Consider the following 18,868-nt stretch of genomic DNA (forward strand, 5'->3'; position numbering starts at 1 on the left):
CTGATTAGATATATGATTTGCAAATATGTTCTCCCATTCTGTGGGTTGTCTTTTCACTGTCTTGATAGTGTTCTTCGATGTGCAAAAGTTTTTAATTTTGATGAAATCCAATTTATCTTTTTAAAAGTTTTACCTTTTTTAAAAATTTTACTTTTGGTGTCATATCTAAGAATTAATTCCCAAATCCAAGGTCATCAAAATAACCTTATTTTACATGATTACTTCAGGTTTTCCTCTAAGGGTTTTGTTCTTTTAGCTCTTACATGTAGCTCTTTGATCCATTTTTAATTGATTTTGGTATATGCTGTGAGATGAGGATCCCACTTCATTCTTTTGCATGAGGCTATCTATTTATCCCACCACCATTTGTTGAAAAGTGTCTTCTTTCTCTATTGAGTGGTCTGAACACCCTTGTTGAAAATAAATTGACCCTGGATGTATGGGTTTATTTCTGGACTCTCAATTCCATCCCATTGTTCTCTATGTCTATCCTATTCTGGTACTGCACTACTTTGATTACTGACTTTGTAACCAGTTTTGAAATGAGGACTTGTGAGTCTTCCAACTTGGTACTTCTTTTTCAAGATTGTTTTGATATTTGGGGTCCCCTGCAATGCCATATGAATTTTAACACCAACTTATCCATTTGAGAAGGCACCTGGAAGCTGTGTAGAGAATTTTGATAGAGATTGCATTGTGCCTATAGGTCAATTTATAGAGTATTACCCTCTTAATAGTAAGTCTTCCAGTCCATGAACATAGGATGTCTTTGTTTTGATCATCTTTAAGTTCTTGAAATGTTTCATAGCTTTTTCAGTGTACAATTATTTCACCTCCTTGGTGAAACATATTCCTAGGTATTTTATTCTCTTTGATACTATTTCAAATAGGATTGTTTTCTTCATTTCATTTTCATATCACTCATTGTTTAAAATAATTGATTTTTGTATATTCATCTTGTATCTTGCAACTCTGGTGCTGATAGTTTTTTCTTGTGGATCCTTCAGAATTTTCCATATTTAAGATCATGCTATCTGTAAACAGAGGTAGTTTTGCTTCTCGCTTTTCCATGTGGATGCCTTTTATTTCCTATTTCCTATTTATTTCCTGTTTCCTATTTATTTCCTATTTCCTATTTATTTCCTATTTCCTTTTATTCCTATGACCCTGGCTAGAACTTCCAGTACAATGTCAAATAGCAGTGGTGAGAATGGACATTCTCAGCCATGGTCAGAAGAGGTGGTGGGTGAAGCAGAAGCCCCTCGTTCCTGAACACGGCTCCAGGAACTGGTCCACCTGTACTTTCTGAATGCACTGGGCCTGCTTTTTCCAGAAGCATTTCTGTGGTCTTTGCCTCCCCTGGGTGCTGATGGGTCGTTTGTTCCAGCAGAGCTCATGTTTGCATTTTCCATGAAAGAGTTGGGCTCAGATGTGGTGGTTGTCACACATGACCAGGTGTCTCTTCCTTTGCACAGACCTGCCGTGGCCCCTCAGCCCTCACCTCTGAGAGGCCTGAGATTCTATCTCAGAAGCCCTCTTCCAAGAAGGGCCCCCTTATAAGCTGCACATGACTCTCCGCCACTCGGTCCCATCTCTGTGGCCCCAGGAACCTGTGCCCCACGATGGCAGGGCGGGGGTCATGGCCTCTTGGTGTTCTCCCAAAGCCTGCAGCCAGGAGACTCTGGGCGTTGCAACATGACAGGCTGACTCGAAAACCAGTGCCACAAACTGACCCCACCGTCTGTGGTCCTCTGATTCTCCCAGCACACGTGACGGGTGAGGGGAGCAGCAGGCCGTTACTATGCTGACTTCGTTTAAACTTGAACTTACGCAGCCACTAAGTCTTCCTGTTGTGCATGCTCACATGCAGACTCGTTAAAACTCGGCTGCCCATGTAGACCTGCCCATGTAGACGGGAAGACCCCACCTGCTGCTGGTGTCTGATGGGCTCTGGGCTCCTTTGCATGTGATGAAGTAACACTCCGGGCCGAGGCTTCGCTACCCCTTCACAATCCATCCCTCATCTAACCCATCCCCTGCCTTTGTCCAGCCTGGTTTCTATTCCATAGGCACGCGGATCTTTGTTTGGATATTAATACAAACAAATCTTGGCTGATGCTAACTATCTGATTTCCTTTTTTCCCCCCCATTTTGTTTTGTTTCTGCGCACATTTTCTTTAGCTTGAAATGGCGATTGAAAACCTCCAAAAAAGCGAAGGGATCACCTCTCACAAAAGCGGTTTACTCAACAGCCATGTAAGTGTGCGTCGACCTGCTGGTCTGCCCTGCTCTGCCTGTCACCTACATAGGCATTTGAAAATCAAACAGGGCGTTCCCTGGTGGCCATGACCACAGGTTCAATCCCTGATCCCGGAACTGAGATCTGGCAAGCTGTGCAGTGAGGCCAAAAAAAAAAGGAAACAATGAGTTGACACTTTTAAAGTGCCAAAAAGGGGAAGGGGGGAAGCCAACCTAGAATTCAGCAAAAATATCCTTCCACAGTGAAAGGAAATCAAGATAGACTCTTCCTTTGTGAGAGGAGAATAACAACACCTCCCTCCTGGTGGGACAGGGATTAAACTGCTTAGTGTACCTAACATCCTGCCCACCACACCTGGCAGAGGATAGCATTGTAATAAATTCATACTCAAATAAGCCACCACCAAAAAATGACACCGGATTTTGTGGGGGCTGCCATAAAGGTTCTTGGCTAATTCTGTGATTAGCTCTTTGGGAAAAAAAAAAAATTGGTAATTTGAAGAACTTCCCTGGTGGTCCAGTAGCTAAGACTCCAGGCTCCCAACGTGTCATGGGGTCGATCCCTGGTCGGAGAAATAGATCTGACACAGTGTGGCCAAAAAAAAAAAAAAAGGCAATTTGAGAAAGGGCAAATCAACTAAATCCTACTGATTTTAGCTGCATAAGACCGTTGTCTGATGGGGACACTGTGATCACAGGTTCCAGGCCAAGATGGCGAAAATGGCCTTGCCTCCCATTGGCTTTTCGGGCAGGATGGGGGCAGGAGGGGGTGACAGAGCAGAGGCTCAGCTTCCAGGGACAGTTGAGGAGGGAAAGCGCCAGTCTTCCCCACACTCCTCCCTGTTCCCTTTACCTAAACTCTCTGAATTCAGCTTTAACAGAACTGGAAATTGGTTCAACATTTTGAAGGAGGGACAGGTGGCGGCAGTCAGGGGTCAGAACGTGCTTTTGGCATCTTTTCTCAGGCACTTGGCTTGGGATTGGACGTTCCTTGGAAAATTAAAACATCAAAGAGAAGAAATCCCCATTAGTCAAACCCAACCCCAAATGTGACCCCAGCAAGACTTTTATACTGGCTGAAGTTCAAAGTGAACTGTTCCGGCCGGGGGGCCAGAAGCCTCACCCACTAGGGAAAGATCCAGAAGCTTCTGGGTTTGTGGAGGGGCAGGGCACAGGCGTGGCCAGCAGCTGCAGCCCCCAAGCTGAGCCTCAGAGGAAAAGCAGCCTTAGACTCCAAGCAGAGAGAGTAGAAAGTCGGCAGGACACCTTCTCTGCTCTGGGACCAGGGCTCTTCAGCTCTGGAGTGGACAGCGCAGCAGCGGCACCACCTGCGAGGCCCAGCGCTCTGAGAGGCACGAGGAAGGCAGGGTGGGCGTGGCCCCGGGCGGGGGGCGTGGCCGCGGGAAATCTACAATGTCTACGCGAAATGCAGGCTCCGCTGTCTTTGGCCGCAGGGCTGCCTCTGACTTTCTGACACTTCTCTGGGAGGTGGGCTTGCCTTGACTGCTTCCCCCAAACTAGTATCCATTCCTGAGTTTAAACTCCGAGCAGGAAGAACCTCTCTGTGTCCATTTTCTCCCTGCTGGCTTGTTGAGTCGTTTTCTTCCATGCGAAGCTTGCGAAGTAGGATCTGGGGCTTGGCGACTCAAAGAGGAGAGGAATAAGGTCTCTGGAAAGAGTGACCGTCGCGCGCTTACTGGTGGAAAACCGCCAGGAGCTTGTCTGGGCTGCGAGAACGAGAGAGCTGGGGTGTGGCCTGGCGAGCGGCGGCTGTGTGTCTTGCAGAGAGAGCCCTTCATGGTCCTCGCCGGCCATGCTCACTGGAGACAATTGATATGGGCGCAACCGACCGCAGTCCCCTTGCCCGGGCAGACGAGCCTGGTGCGGGGCAGCGAGATGCCCGGACCCCAGGAAGGCCGGCCTGTGCTTTCCAGACCCATTCCGATGTCAGAGTCACCTGAACTCCCCAGACTGCCCTGGGGGCTCAGACAAGGGGGTATGTGGGTTGAAGGGACCTTCTGACCTGGTGTAGGAGCCCCCGAGAGAGAAAGTGGGCCCCAAGGCATCTCTGAAACGGGGAAGAGCTGTAATTCGGTGGCAGGAAATGAAGAACAGCTGTTAGGAGGAAGGAGGCCCTGGGGATGGAAATACTGTTGCCCGCCAGGGTGTCTGCGGCCTCTGGGTGCAGCCATGCTGCCCAGGCACACACCACCCCGCAGGGCTGCCCCTCTGCTGTCCCCCAATCTGTCTGGAGAAGTCCACCCCTGCTGACTCAGCAGCCCCCGTTGTGGGTCCCTGCAGAAGTGACCTTGGCCTACTGCATAATCTACTATTCCTCCCCTGGGAGAAGGACCTGCTTTTAGGTGAATCATTCAGATTATATGACTTTGTTTTTTTAATCAAGAAACACATATCTTAAAAAATGATTTAGCTTTCAGTAGTGGCACCGTGACAGAGCCATGCCCTGCAGTCTGGGGTGGGGCTGGGCTGGAACTGGCAGCTCTGGGGGCTGGTCCTCTGCCTAGAAACTGCTCCAGATCACATGGCAAATGCTTCCAGCAGTGGCAGAGGTTGGACTGCTGTGTTTTGGAGTCGCTGAAACCCCCTCACCACTCCCCTCAGCTTCATCCTCAAGTGTCCAAGGTGCCTGCCTGCCTAGAGGAGCCTCATCACGCAGGTGTTCAGGGATGGGCCCCGACCCCCACCCCAAGCCCACAACCCCCTCACCTCCCACCATCTTCCTGGCTCACCCAGGACCGCGAGGTCCTGCTGGGGGCTCTACCTTGCCTTCCCTCCTCCTGCTGGTGCTGCTGCTGCTGCTAAGTTGCTTCAGTCGTGTCTGACTCTGTGCGACCCCATAGACGGCAGCCCACTAGGCTCCCCCGTCCCCGGGATTCTCCAGGCAAGAACACTGGAGTGGGTTGCCATTTCCTTCTCCAGTGCATGAAAGTGAAAAGTGAAAGTGAAGTCGTTCATTCATGTCCGACTCCTAGCAACCCCATGGACTGCAGCCTACCAGGCTCCTCCATCCATGGGATTTTCCAGGCAAGAGTACTGGAGCCTCCTGCTGCAGCCACACCCAATGCTCCAGGACTGCACCTTCAGAACCACCCGGAATCGGACTACTCCTCCGACTCCTCCCACCACGGCCAGAGCGTCTCACCCCACCCCCAGCCCCCAAATCCCCCAGACATTGTAGCAGCCACCTGCTAGCCAGCCCTTGCTCAGCTTCCAGGCCCTTCTCATGGCAGCTGCCAGAGTGGTCCTGCTAAAAACCTGAGTCAGGCCCCACCCTTCCTCTGCCCACAGACCTCCAGGGCTCCCACCTCCTTGGAGTAAAAACCTGGGGCCTCCCCGTGGCCCAGAAGGCCCTGCACGACCTGCCCCATCCCTTCCCTGCCCTCCCTTTCTCCCTCTCTCCCCCTTACTCACTCTGCTTCAGCCACATAGGCCTCCCCACTGTTCCTGCAACACACCAGGCACAGTCCTGCCCCAGGGCCTTTGCATATGCTGTACCCTCTGCCTGGGACACCTTCCCTCAACTCACTCCCTCAGCTCCTCCCCCCTGCCCCATCTCTGGAGCTTCCAGCTCCCTCTCCTGGATTTTCCTCATAACAGCACCAGCTCTCATTCTGGGCATTTTACTTATTTTTTGTGGGTCGATCCTCCAACAAGAATGGGCGCTTCCAGAGGGCAGGGGGCTTTTGTCTATTTTATTCACGGTTGTATCCTCAGCACCCAGGGCAGGTGGGTGGATAAATGTGTGGGCTCAGTCACTTCAGTTGTGTCTGACTCGTTGTGACCCCATGAACTGTAACCCGCCAGGCTCCTCTGTCCATGGAATTTTCCAGGCAAGAACACTGAAATGGGTTGCCATTTCCTATTCCTGAGGATCTTCCCAATCCAGGGATCTAACTGGTGAATCTTGCATTTTCTGCATTGACAGGCAGATTTTCTACCACTAGTGCCACCTGGGAAGCCCAGGTGGATAGATGGACAGATTCAATGCTGAATTATATGAACAGAGTGAGGCTAGCTCAGGAGCGACAGTCAGGAGCGTTTGCTACCAAGAGTGGAAAAAAATATCCTGAAGGACAGAGGGGCTGGGTGGGTGGGCAAGTCTGGTCATCGAGCCCCCACCCCCTATTTACAGGTTAGGAGCACGTGTGTCCAGGGGTCCTGTGCCACCAGGGAGCCCAGAGCCACCAGAGGTGTTGGGTTCTCTGGCTTTCCTCATTAAAAAAGGGATTTGACCATATCATCAAGAAGAGTGCAATCCGGACAGATCACAAATGTGGCTAAAAACGTACTTTTTCCTAGAAAAGATTCTCTTTATTTTATTTGCTACTGACATAGAAATCATGCGAATATCGGCAGAGAAAATGGCAGCAGAATCACCCAGAACCAAAAGGTGATCCCGTCACCCTCTCACTGTGCTTGCGTGAAGGTGCTGGGGCCCCAGCGGTGGGTTTGCCGTGGGCGAGGCAGAGCTGTGTAGGGGGAAAACTGGGCCTCCTGGTCATGTAGTGTCACTGATGAGTGATGCTCAGCGGGTGGGGATGACGCCAAGTTGCGGCATCCGGCAGTGCGCCTGCATAGACCCTGCAGTGCTTGCTCAGGCTGCAGGTGAGGCTCTGCTTTCAAGGAGCCTGTAGACCATCCCCCAACCTGAGCACAAAACTTGGCCATTTGTCTTCCTCTCTCTCTCTCTCTGTCTCTCTCTCTGGGTCATGAGTACAGGGACATCGGTGATGTTCCCTTACCCTGGGCACCGTGCTGATGGACCGTCAAGCTCTCCTTCATCCGTCTTTCTCTTGGCATCAGATGATCTCTGTCCCCATGGGTTTAGGAAATGTTTGGTGTGCGGGACCTGGGGGGCTTTCAGTGATGATGAAGACAGATGCTAAGGTCTCCATCACGTTCAGGTTTTTATAAATTAAGTCAGGGAACCTGAAAGGATGGCTAGAAATGGAGGGAATAAACAAATGAGTAAACGGAAGCTACTGATTAGTGAGTGTGCCCCAGGTCTCTTGATCCCGAATTGGTGACGGTAGACGTGAGTCTCTCGGTCATGTTCGAGGTGGGCCAGCATGTGATGTGTGATGGTCCCGGTGGGTCCATGTCAGCATCGGGCATGTCTTCTCCATCCAGCTGCAGTGGCTCCTGGATAATTATGAGACTGCAGAGGGTGTGAGTCTCCCCAGAAGTTCACTCTACAACCACTACCTACGGCACTGTCAGGAGCACAAGCTGGACCCGGTGAACGCTGCCTCCTTTGGGAAGCTAATCCGCTCTGTGTTCATGGGCCTGCGGACGCGGCGGCTGGGCACCAGGTGGGTCCCTGGGGGAGGCTGGCAGCCCCTGACCTGCCTGCCCACCCCCTTCCCTTACCCAGACATCCAGCTTTCAGAGAATGCGAGGCACCCTCCTCTCCACACCTCGTGATGTCCATGGCTCCAGGTGCACCTGGACTTGGTCTGAATGGGGACAGCAGCCAGGCCACCCCCAGTGGAGAAGGGCAGTGGTCACTCATCTCCTGGGGACAGGACACAGGCTTCTCCTCAGCTCTCTCTCTTCATTTGAAATTTTTCATGGTAACCAACTTTTTAAACAGCAGCCTCCAGGTTGTCTAGCAGAGTGGGATTCACCACGTCCTGATGCTTTTTGCTGAGCCCGGACTGGCCCACTGAGGGCTGCCCTTGGGTGACAGCAGCCAGGACCATCATGGGCAGGAAACTTACCCCGCAAGAGCAATCGGGTCCTCCTGCTAGAAAAAGACAGCCGCACTGTGCTCAAAGCAGGGGCTTGGCCCATGTGTGAGGCCACCCTGCGTGGCCTTGGCCTGTGGCCTGAGGCCTGCCAGGTTGGGTGAAGGAACATGCATGTGGGTGTCAGGGTTCACCTGCACCTTCTGTGAAACTGGCATCCTGGAGAGTTCTCTGCCACCTTGGGATCCTTGACAGAGGAGATTCTTACAAACTATGAATGGATGGGAGGGAGGGGCAGTTGGGCCCTGGTTTCAGGGACATGACCACCACTCCCCTGGGCCTTTCCGGAAGGCTTCCGGGGCCTCCACCTTCCCAGTGTCCTGGATGCTTCCTCAAGATTGGGGCTCAGTCCCCCTGCTCTCCACCTCTTAGCACTGGTTCCACTCACACTTCATGTGGGAAGGGCCCAGACTCCACCTACTCGTTCGTGTTTCCAGCTCAGGAGACATGGCAGCTCTGGAAGCAGGGTGTTTGCAAAGCCACGTGTCTGTTCTTCCCTCCTAGGAGTCCCTTCTGACCTGTCTCCCTAAAGAAATTGTTTAAAACCCTTTGATCATCATTTCCTCCATAATAAACTAAGGTAGAATCTCCCAGAGAGCAAAGTCTTTACAGAATTTCCTGAACCTCTCTGACCACGGACCAGTCTGTGAACACTCCCCACATGGTCCAGGAAACACAGGCCCCAAGAGCCCAGGGAGGAGGCCGGGACAGAGCCCTGGTCTCACAGTTCACGACACCTGCAAAGAGAGCTGACACAGATGTTCGGTTCCCAGGGGCAACTCCAAGTACCATTACTACGGGATCCGCCTGAAGCCAGACTCGCCCCTGAACCGGCTGCAAGAGGACACGCAATACATGGCCATGCGGCAGCAGCCAGTGCATCAGAAGCCCAGGTGGGTGAGCTGTCCTAGGCCGGCCTGAGGACCAGCCGGCCTGCCTGTGAGTTTTCCCTGGGGGAAATGGAGGGAGGGGGTTTCTGGGCCATTGACCACATCCTGGAGGTGGATGAAGGTCAGCCTTTCACTTCTATTTGGCATGGAGTGAGGCCAGCAGGACACCTCCAATGCTGGGCCTTTGTTATAGTTGGCGAACCCACACAGATCTATCTTTGTCACCCCAGGTCCACAGCTGACGTTAGGGTTCACTCTTTGTGTGTACATTCTGTGAGTTTGGACAGAGTTGTAATGACATGTATCCACTATCATAGGATAGTACAGAATAGTTTCACTGCTCTAAAGACTCTCCCCGCTCCTCCTGTGGGTCACTGCTCCCCGTCAGCCTCCAGCAACCACTGCTCTTTGTTTTACTTGCTCCTTTGTTTTTGCCTTTTGCATAATGCCATGGAGTTAGAATCATGATCTTGCATTTTTCCTCCCTGTCTGCAAAGAAAGAGAGAGAACATTGAACACAGCCCCAGAAGCAGGAAAAAGAGGCTTGTACACTGAAGTGGCTGCTTCTTCCTGACCTTTGGGTCTGATGGCTGGAAAGCCTGGTCATTTTCTGGAATGTTCTCTGTGCATCACACACCTACTCGCCTTTTAAAGCAGGAATCAGCAGTTTTTCTGTAAAGGGCCAGAGAGCACATACCCACGGCTTTGCAGGCAGACACTGTCTATGGAGTGTCTTCAGCTCTGCCTCTGTAGCACGAAAGTCATTACAGACCAGGCGTGAAGGAATGGGTGTGGCCAGGTGGGGATCAAACTATATTTTCAAAACAGGCGGCAGAAATGGCCCTCTCACCCCCCTAGTTGGAGATACCTGGTTAAGGGCCCCACAGGAATGTCACCTCCCTGGCCCCTTCCAGTCACCCCTCTGCCCTGCTGTGTCCCAAGCCCCTTTCCAGAGTCTACTCAGCTCCAGGGCAGGGGTGCACCCCACTCACCTCCACTTGGCACCTTCATGCCTTCGAGCTGCAAGGCTGACACCCCATTTTAGCTGCTTAAGGGGTCCGGGCGACTCCCAACCACATGCCCAATTACAGGAATTGGCGGTCACTGAGGGAGTCCGGAATGTTCTCCGGAACCAGCACTCCCTCCTGTTCCTGGTTGTCCCCAGACAAGGGGGTCCAGCTTCCGTTGTGGGGTTCAGGCCCCTGAGAGCACCTGGAGGATTTAGATGCATGTTTCACGGTGACAGGCTTGTGCCATTGGCACGGGGAGCCCATCCCCCAGTCAGGAGGTCCACGCACCTCTGAGCCACGTCCTCCCGCCTCCCAGCGAGCCTGGCCCCATGTCCCACAAGGAAAGGAACTCCTGCCTCAAGCTGGATTCCCCTTGTCCATCTGGGCTCCAGATAGTTATCCCGGGAAGTCCTTCTCTGTTAGTTTCTCAGTTTGCTGCCTAGACAGGCTGTCCACTGCTTTCTGGCTGAGGGCAAAACAAAGTCTCAGAATTTGCTTTGAGATCATATAATAGACGTTTGGGACCCTATGTAAAGAAGTTCTCTTCTAAGAGAGACTTATTAGAATATATACACATAAAAGCAACCCAGGGGTCCATCAACAGATGATGGACGAACAAATGTGGTCCAATCACATGGTGGAGTAGTATTCAGCCCTAAAAAGGGAGGGGATACGGCATTGACGAACCCTGAGGATGTGATGCTCAGGAAGAGAAACCAGACACTGAAGGACAAACACTGTCTTTTCCACTTGCAGGAGGTCCCTAGAGTCAGATCCACAGAGAAAGGCGGTAGATGAGGCCAGGGGCTGGGGGAGGGGATGGGGAGTGAGTGTTTAAAGGAGACAGAGTTTCAGTCTGAAGAGATGAGAAAGTTCTGGAGATGGATGGTGGGGATGGTTGCCCAACAGTGTGAATGGACTTAATGCAGCTGAGCTGTGCACTTGATAGTGGTTCCAATGGTATATTTTGTGTTTTCTATTTGACCACAAGTTTTAAAAAATGATACACCCTCCCAAACCAAATCCTGTCCAGTCCTCCGGCCTCTTCTGGGGAGTGCTGTTGGGGCCTCATGGTGGCTCATGTGTTCCCTGCCAGGTACCGGCCAGCCCAGAAGACGGACAGCCTTGGGGAGAGCGGCTCGCATAGCAGCCTGCACAGCACAGCCGAGCAGGCTATGGCTGCTCAGAGCCAGCACCACCAGCAGTACATCGGTGAGCCCCACCCCGCCCCCAATTCCACCTCCACCCCCACCCTGGTGCAAGGCCTGTTGGGAAGGCTCCGGGGCCGCTCAGCACCTCTGGGGTGGGTTTCGGCACCAGCAGCATCTAAAGGGCTACTTCAGCCAGTTTTCTTTCCTACCACCTTTTCAAGTTCTAGTAGACCTCCTTTGTGGAATTGCTGAGGTTTTTGAATTATCAGCATGTGCCTCCCATATTAATGGATATTAATCCCCCCAAAATAGAGAAAAGTGACCATCAGAAAAAAATAAGTAAATAAAATGAAATGCCCATCGGAAAGAAGACTAGACGTCCTTTGAGTCTGACCCCTCTGAGCCTGGCCCCTCCCGGGGGCCCCGATACAGGGCAGCCTGGCCCTCTTCCCTGGGTCCCTCCCCAGCCCAAACAGTCAATGCTCCGGAGCAACAAGAAAGCATCTTGACTCAGCCCACTTCCCAGGGCAGCCAGGGGAGGTGCACACACACCTGAAGACATGGGGGGCTCTGTGCCCTTCAGTATATGTTTGAGCCCCAACAGAACCCTCCCAATTTAGGGCCTCCTGGAGAGGCTCTCACCCCACCCCAGCAGCCGCCCCCTTGCTGGTGGGAACGGAGAGCCTGCTGTGTTCTCCCCCCTCCCTTCCTTTGTGTGTGTGTGTGGTGTGCATGTGTACTTAACATCACCAGGAGCTGACGCAGTCATCCCCACCCTGAATCTGAGAAAACCGAAGCTTAAAGGTTGTGTGGCAGAGACGGGAGCCAGGACTCCATCCTTGGGGCTGTGGGGGGCCATTAGCACATCCCACCAGCGGCTCCTGCACGCTGTCCTCGGCCCTGCTGACCCTCACCTTCCTCCCCCAGATGTGTCCCATGTCTTCCCCGAGTTCCCAGCACCCGACCTGGGCAGCGTCCTGCTGCAAGAGAGCATCACACTGCACGACGTCAAGGCCCTCCAGCTGGCGTACCGGCGGCACTGTGAGGTGACTGCCCCAAGCCCGGCCCTGGGGCTCCAGTGGGTGCCTTGCTCAGCTGCATGGGGCCACCCAGAGTATCCCTGGGTGTCCCTGGTGGGTGACAGGGAGCAGACAGCACCAGCCTCCCTCCCTGTGGCCGAGGAGTAGATGGACTCTCCCTTTGTTCACCCCATCCCTTCTCATGGTCTCTCTGGGTTTGGAAAGACCCCACTGCAGCCCGGCTGCTTGCCTGCATGTTCTGACGACAGACACCTGTGCACATGGGTGTGTTTAACCGGCGCGTTTACTCCTAGGCCACTTTAGACGTCGTCATGAACCTCCAGTTCCACTACATTGAGAAGCTGTGGCTCTCCTTCTGGAATTCTAAATCCTCTAGTGATGGTCCCACCTCTCTACCCGCCAGGTACTGCCTGCCCCTCGGCCCCCAGACGTGGCTCTCTTCACCGGCCTGGGTTTACCCTGCAGACCACCCCCAGACACATGCTCTAGCTTTCCAAGAACTGGTGCTAAGACACCCTCATGCGCGTGTGGTCTCAGGGTGACCACGGGACGGGGAGCTGGCCTGCACCGGGCAGTCCTGCAGCCTCACCCGGCTCATCTATCCCAGGAGAGCCGCCCTCGAGCCGACGGCTGACCCATGTCCCCTGGTGTCCCCTGTCCCCTGCAGTGATGAGGAGCCAGAAGGCGCCGTCCTCCCCAAGGACAAGCTGGTGTCTCTCTGCAAGTGCGACCCCGTCCTCCGGTGGATGAGGACCTGCGACCACATCCTGTACCAAGCGCTGGTGGAGATCCTCATCCCAGACGTGCTGCGGCCCGTGCCTAGTGAGAACCCTGCCCCGACTAGCGCTCCCAGTGAATGCTCCGCCCCCTCCTGGCCCCGCCCCCGCGAGCGCCCAGTGAGCGCCTGCCCCGCCCCCTCCTGACCACCCCACCACCACCGCGCCCCCACTCATCTGGTCCGATTGATACCCTGGGGACCATCCCAGGGCCTCTGTCCCCGCTCGCCCCCGTGGCCTCCAGAGGCGGTGACACTCCCACCACTAGGAGGCGCCCGCCTGCTGGCCCTCTACTTAGGAGCTCTCCCTGGGACTCCCAGGCCCCTGAGGGTGGGGTCCCCACCTCGTGAGAGTGAGGGGCCTGGGCTCTGAGCCTCACTTCCCCAAGGTCTCTCTGTAAACACCCTTGTCTGTTAGCGCTGGGGAGCCTCAGTCTTTTTGATAAGCTGGCCTGTGCTTTTTATGCCAGTAAAAGGAAAATAGCAAAACCATTGCACTTGTCCTTTGGCCTTGCCTTCCTGGAATCTGTTCAGTGCAGTGTTCATTTAGAGTCTCTGCATTAAGGTTTGAAATTGGGATATCTTTCTTTTTATAACACAGGGATTTTTTTGGTTTTTCAAAAAAATGTGTTTAATTTATTGCAAGCTGTCTCAAATTTGGAAGTTGGTAGAATACATTTTTGGAGAAGGCAATGGCACCCCACTCCAGTACTCTTGCCTGGAAAATCCCATGGATGGAGGAGCCTGGTAGGCTACAGTCCATGGGGTCGCTAAGAGTCGGACACGACTGAGAGACTTCACTTTCACTTTTCACTTTCATGCATTGGAGAAGGAAATGGCAACCCACTCCAGTGTTCTTGCCTGGAGAATCCCAGGGACGGGGGAGCCTGGTGGGCTGCCGTCTATGGGGTCGCACAGAGTCAGACACGACTGAAGCGACTTAGCAGCAGCAGAATACATTTACACACATTTGTGTGTATCAGGGCTCTCCCCTTCAGCACTGTAGGGTGTGGAGCAGCGTCCCCTACCCACTGGCTGCCAGAAGCCCCCTGGTCATGGTAGCCACAGATGTACCCAGACATGGTCTTGTGTCCCCTGGGGCAGGGTCCCCGGGGTGAGAACCGGCAGTGTAGACAGGTAGATGAGCAGAGATGAACGATGCAGGGCTGGCGCTAGTGTCAGCATCTATTCAGAGTTCCTACTCAGTGTCTCCCCCATAAGCGTGCTAAATTCTCAGTCTCTTCTCGTCTGTGTTGCTTGTTCTCCGTGAGGGTGATTTCCACGGCACATGCGTCTCTTGCACTTGAGCTGAATTTGACGGGTGAGGCTGCCTTTCTCACAATTAATGCCATGGCTTGTGTCCCCAGGTACCCTGACACAAGCCATCCGCAACTTTGCCAAGAGCTTGGAAGGCTGGTTGACCAACGCCATGAGCGACTTCCCACAGCAGGTCATCCAGACCAAGGTAATGGTCAGGGTCTGGGCCTCCAGACCACACTGGTCACCCCAGGGGCGCCTTGTGCTGTGAAGGGAGGGGACTTCTCTCTGTCCCGGGGGAACTTGAGGGCCCCTGGGCTCCAGAGAATGTAGGCTGCTCCCGAGTGTCCTGAAGATAAGGGGTCCTTCCTGAAGGGCCAGGGATGCCTCTGATGGAGGCCGGTGCTGGCCTGATAGAAGGTGTCTTTGCTGGGAGACTTTTGGACCAAATTGGAACAAATTAAATATTTCTATGCTCATTTTATGGAGAAGGAAATGGCAATCCACTCCAGTATTCTTGCCTGGAGAATCCCAGGGACGGCGGAGCCTGGTGGGCTGCTGACTATGGGGTCGCACAGAGTCGGACACGACTGAAGCGACTTAGCAGCGGCAGCAGCAGCAATGACCTACTTAGTTCTTAGCAGAGTCGGACATGACTGGGCGACTTCACTTTCACTTTTCACTTTCCTGCATTGGAGAAGGAAATGGCAACCCACTCCAGTATTCTTGCCTGGAGAATCCCAGGGACGGGGGAGCCTGGTGGGCTGCCGTCTATGGGGCCGCACAGAGTCGGACACGACTGAAGCGACTTAGCAGTTAGCAATGCTCATTTTAGGAGGGAGATTCAATTTCTTTGTAGTCGCCCTTTTTGCTATAGTCTTGACCACAGATGAGACTGTAAAATGTGGAGATGAGGCCTCCTTGTGGAGAAGAGGTGATCACGTTTCTATCTCAAGCATTCCTACAGCCTCACACAGGTGGGGCTAGATCTGGGCATTTGGTCTGCCATCCCACCCTCAACCTGGAATTGATCCCTGAGGCCAGTGAGTCTCAAACTTCAGGATGTACAGGAATTGCTTGGGAAGCTGTTGAAAATTGCAGATTTCAGTAATTCCTTGGAGTCCAGTGGTTAGGACTTTGCAGTCTCATTGCTGAGGATCCAGTTTCAGTCCCTGGTAGGGGAACTAAGATCCCACAAGCCACATGGTATGGCAAAAAAAAATAATAATTAAAATGTTTTTAAAATAAAATTGAAGATTTCCATGCCACAACCCCAGAGTTGGTCCAGTGGTGCCCTGGAATCAGTATTTTTACCATTCACCCCAGAGAGCTGCTGTCCTGAATTCTACCTCACCCGTGCTCCACGATAGATGCCACTCGATGCGTGTCCCTCATTTATCTTCAGTTTTGGGGTCTTTGAGCCTATCTAGAGGGTGGGTCCCTGCCAGAACCACCCTTCCCCATCCCTCCTCCTGCACCCTCCCTGAGCAGACACGGGCTCACCCCGGGCCTCCTCCCCAGGTCGGTGTGGTGAGTGCCTTTGCGCAGACCCTGCGGAGGTACACGTCCCTCAACCACCTGGCGCAGGCGGCCCGGGCAGTGCTGCAGAACACCTCCCAGATCAACCAGATGCTCAGCGACCTCAACCGTGTGGACTTCGCCAATGTGCAGGTGACTCCTCCCACACGCAGGTGACTCCTCCCACACGCAGGTGACTTCTCCCACATGCAGGTGACTCCTCCCAGGCACCTCCCCCACCAGAGGCAGGCGTGGGAACTTGCTGGCCGAGCTCCCACCCGCTAGAAAAATGCAGAGACCCACCAAACTTAGCCCACAGCAAACCGGGCACCTCACCAGCGCCCACATTTCTGTCGCATGGGAACGGTTGGGGCTGAAGCCCTCTGCAGCCAGTCTGGGACCCCTAGGTTCTACTCTGTGATCATTCCCCTGGCCTCCAGGCGCTGGGACCAAGATCTTGATCTGTTTTCTTTAAAAGTTTGCCTTCCCCATGCCACATTCATGGCTCTGTTTTGGGCTTAGAAAAGTACAGACCGCTGTCAGATGGGTCCTGCTGCCATATCTATGTCTAGTTCAGGCCCTGAGCTGATCCATGGAATAAACACACACACACAGAGGAGCAGCCACTTAGAAATAACCCAACGGGGACTTCCCTAGTGGTCCTGTGGTTAGGACTCTGAGCTTCCAGTGCGAGAGGCACAGGTTCCATCCCTGGTCTGGGAGCTAAGATTCCACATGCTGCTCCAGGCAGCCCCCCCTGCAAAAAAACCACAAGGCAAAGATGAGGTACAATCTGAGCTTCCAGATGCAAGAAGCCTGGATGTAGGCCCTAGAAGCCCAGCAGGTCCCCTCCTAATGACCTTCCATCTCCACCCCATGAAGCGGGTGTCATGCTGGAAAAGGCTGAGGGCAGTGGGCGTCTATGCTCGTGTGCATCCAGCCGGGAGCTGCGCTCAGGACGTGTCGCTGACCCAGCACCACCCACGCCCACAGGAGCAGGCCTCGTGGGTGTGCCAGTGCGAAGAGGGCGTGGTGCAGCGGCTGGAGCAGGACTTCAAGATGACCCTGCAGCAGCAGAGCTCCCTGGACCAGTGGGCCAGCTGGCTGGACAATGTGGTCACCCAGGTCCTGAAGCAGCACGCGGGCAGCCCCAGCTTCCCCAAGGCCGCCCGGCAGTTCCTGCTGAAATGGTCCTTTTACAGGTGAGTGTGCGCATCATCTCCCAGAGAGCTGGGGAGGTGGAGGGGGCCGAGGCCCACAGATGCAGGCCAGCCTTCGGGACTCATTCCTGGGGGCTCCCAGGGGCGGGCCCTCCTGGGACCTCAAACTGGGTTACAGACATTTCTTTTTTTTAATTAATTTTTTTTCGTTTAATTCACTATTATTTTTTTAATTAATTCACATTTATTTATTTGTCTCTGCTGGGTCTTAGTTGTGGTGTGTGGGTTCTAATGCCTTGACCAGGGATTGAACCCAGGCCCCCTGCATTGGGAGCACCAAGTCGTAGCCACTGGACCACCAGGGAAATCCCAGGTTACAAAGGCTTCTGCAGACAGAAACCTCCGTTTTGGGCCTCCCTGCTAGGAAGAACACAGCACAAGCCTTTATTTCTGCCCCTAGAGTCTCCCCACAGAGTGAGGTAAAGGAAAGGTCTAGAGAGAACGGGAGGCGCAGATGGTTGTGGGTGAGAACCAGATAGAGAATCGTAGTGACAGGGGCCAGTGAGGATGGTGACCAACAAAATAGGATGTAACATGAGTCTTTATCCTCTCACTGCCAAGTGCAGGCAGGAGGCAGAGACAGGTGTCGGCTCCCCACAGAGTGGTCCTGGGTGAGGGTTAGATGGACCTATTAATTATTTATTTATTTATGGCCATGCCACAGCTTATAGGATCTTAGTTCCCCAACCAAGGATCAAACCCAGCCCCCTGTAGTGGAAAGGCAGAATCTTAACTACTGGACCACCAGGGAAGTCCCTAGGTAGACCTATTTTAAAATGATGTATGTAACTGTATTACAGGCTTCCCAGATGGCTCGGTGGTAGAGAATCCACCTGCAATGTAGGAGATGAGGGTTCGATCCCTAGGTTGGAAAGATCCCCTGGAGGGGGGCATGGCAACCCACTCCAGTATTCTTGCCTGGAAAATCCTATGGATAGAGGAGCCTGGCAGGCTATAGTGTATGGAGTTGCAAAAGAGTTGGGCACAACTGAGCAACTAAACAACAAAACCGTATTAGAATTAATTAGGCATGTGTGTGCATGAATGTAAGGAGATTCATTTCTGGAAATGGGCTGGCGTGATCACAGGGCCAGCATATCTGAAGTCTGTACAGAGGGCTGGCAGGCTGGACACTTAGGTGGGAACAGATGCCACTGTCCACAGGTGGGACTCCTTCCTCCTCAGGGAAACTTCACTTTTGCTCCTAAGGCCCCTCAGCTGACCAGGTGAGGCCCAGCCCTGGTGTGGCAGCTGAGCTTCTCCACCTGTAGTTGAGAGATGGTGGACAGGAACCACGGCGACTCCCAGACTCACACTGAACTGAATCACTGCCCGTCACTGACACAGAAAACTATAACCGCCACAGAAAGTAAACGTGGGAGAAAAAAACAGAGGAAGAAAGAAGAATGTGAGAAAGAGAACCCCATGAAAGAAAAAAGAGAAAGAAAAAGACATGAATCAATTCATGCAGTTTACTATCCAGTTAATAGGAAATTTTTTTTAAAGAGAGAAATTGGAGGGAAAGAGAATAATAAAAACATAATCAAGAAAACATCTCGGGGACTTCCCTGGTGGTCCAGTGGTTAAAGCACTTGCAAGGCAGGGGATGCAGGTTCGATCCCTTGTTGAGGAACTAAGATCCCACATGCCTCAGAGCAACTAAGGCCATGCCATAAGTACTGAGCCCGTGAGCCACAATGAAGACCCAGTGCAGCCAAAATTTAAAGAAAGAAAAGAAGACATCTCAGAACTAAGGGCTCAAGTTTCCAAGAGCTACCAGGTTCCCCACCCAGTGAAGGAGCCCAAGCCTCCCTGTGACGTTCAGACACCGAGAAGAGCCGATCATGAAGGTTTTCAGAGAAAAGACAGCAGATCATATGTAGGCCAGGAGCCAGAGCAGCGTCCAGCCCAGGGAGCCAGGGGACAGTGTCGTCAGGATACCCAGGGAAAACTATTCCTACCCTGCAGTTCTCACCTGTG

At 53.1% G+C, this 18,868-nt stretch overlaps 1 protein-coding gene across 24 annotated transcripts in view; it reads left to right on the forward strand.

Moving 5' to 3' along the window:
• Window positions 1-18,868, forward strand: part of RFX2 (regulatory factor X2) — a 93,188-nt gene that overhangs the window by 68,768 nt on the left and 5,552 nt on the right. For 15 of the 24 annotated variants that reach the window (XR_014056522.1, XM_081499403.1, XM_081499401.1 and 12 more), the window contains 10 exons: window positions 2,182-2,256; window positions 7,411-7,592; window positions 8,801-8,920; window positions 11,024-11,139; window positions 12,006-12,124; window positions 12,412-12,521; window positions 12,786-12,940; window positions 14,261-14,358; window positions 15,672-15,821; window positions 16,662-16,870. Coding sequence is in view for 21 of the 24 variants with exons in the window: in XM_081499403.1 (XP_081355529.1) it covers window positions 2,182-2,256; window positions 7,411-7,592; window positions 8,801-8,920; window positions 11,024-11,139; window positions 12,006-12,124; window positions 12,412-12,521; window positions 12,786-12,940; window positions 14,261-14,358; window positions 15,672-15,821; window positions 16,662-16,870 (1,334 nt within the window). In the remaining 3 variants the exon portion in view is untranslated. Of the gene's footprint in view, window positions 1-2,181; window positions 2,257-7,410; window positions 7,593-8,800; window positions 8,921-11,023; window positions 11,140-12,005; window positions 12,125-12,411; window positions 12,522-12,785; window positions 12,941-14,260; window positions 14,359-15,671; window positions 15,822-16,661; window positions 17,202-17,613; window positions 18,339-18,868 lie in introns of those variants that run through there. The other 9 variants (XM_081499410.1, XM_081499407.1, XM_081499409.1 and 6 more) reach the window with 3 other exon arrangements.

The sequence above is a fragment of the Giraffa tippelskirchi genome, chromosome 6, assembly GCF_054371585.1.
Source record: "Giraffa tippelskirchi isolate mGirTip1 chromosome 6, T2T-mGirTip1v1.2.pri, whole genome shotgun sequence".
Taxonomy (NCBI): domain Eukaryota; kingdom Metazoa; phylum Chordata; class Mammalia; order Artiodactyla; family Giraffidae; genus Giraffa; species Giraffa tippelskirchi.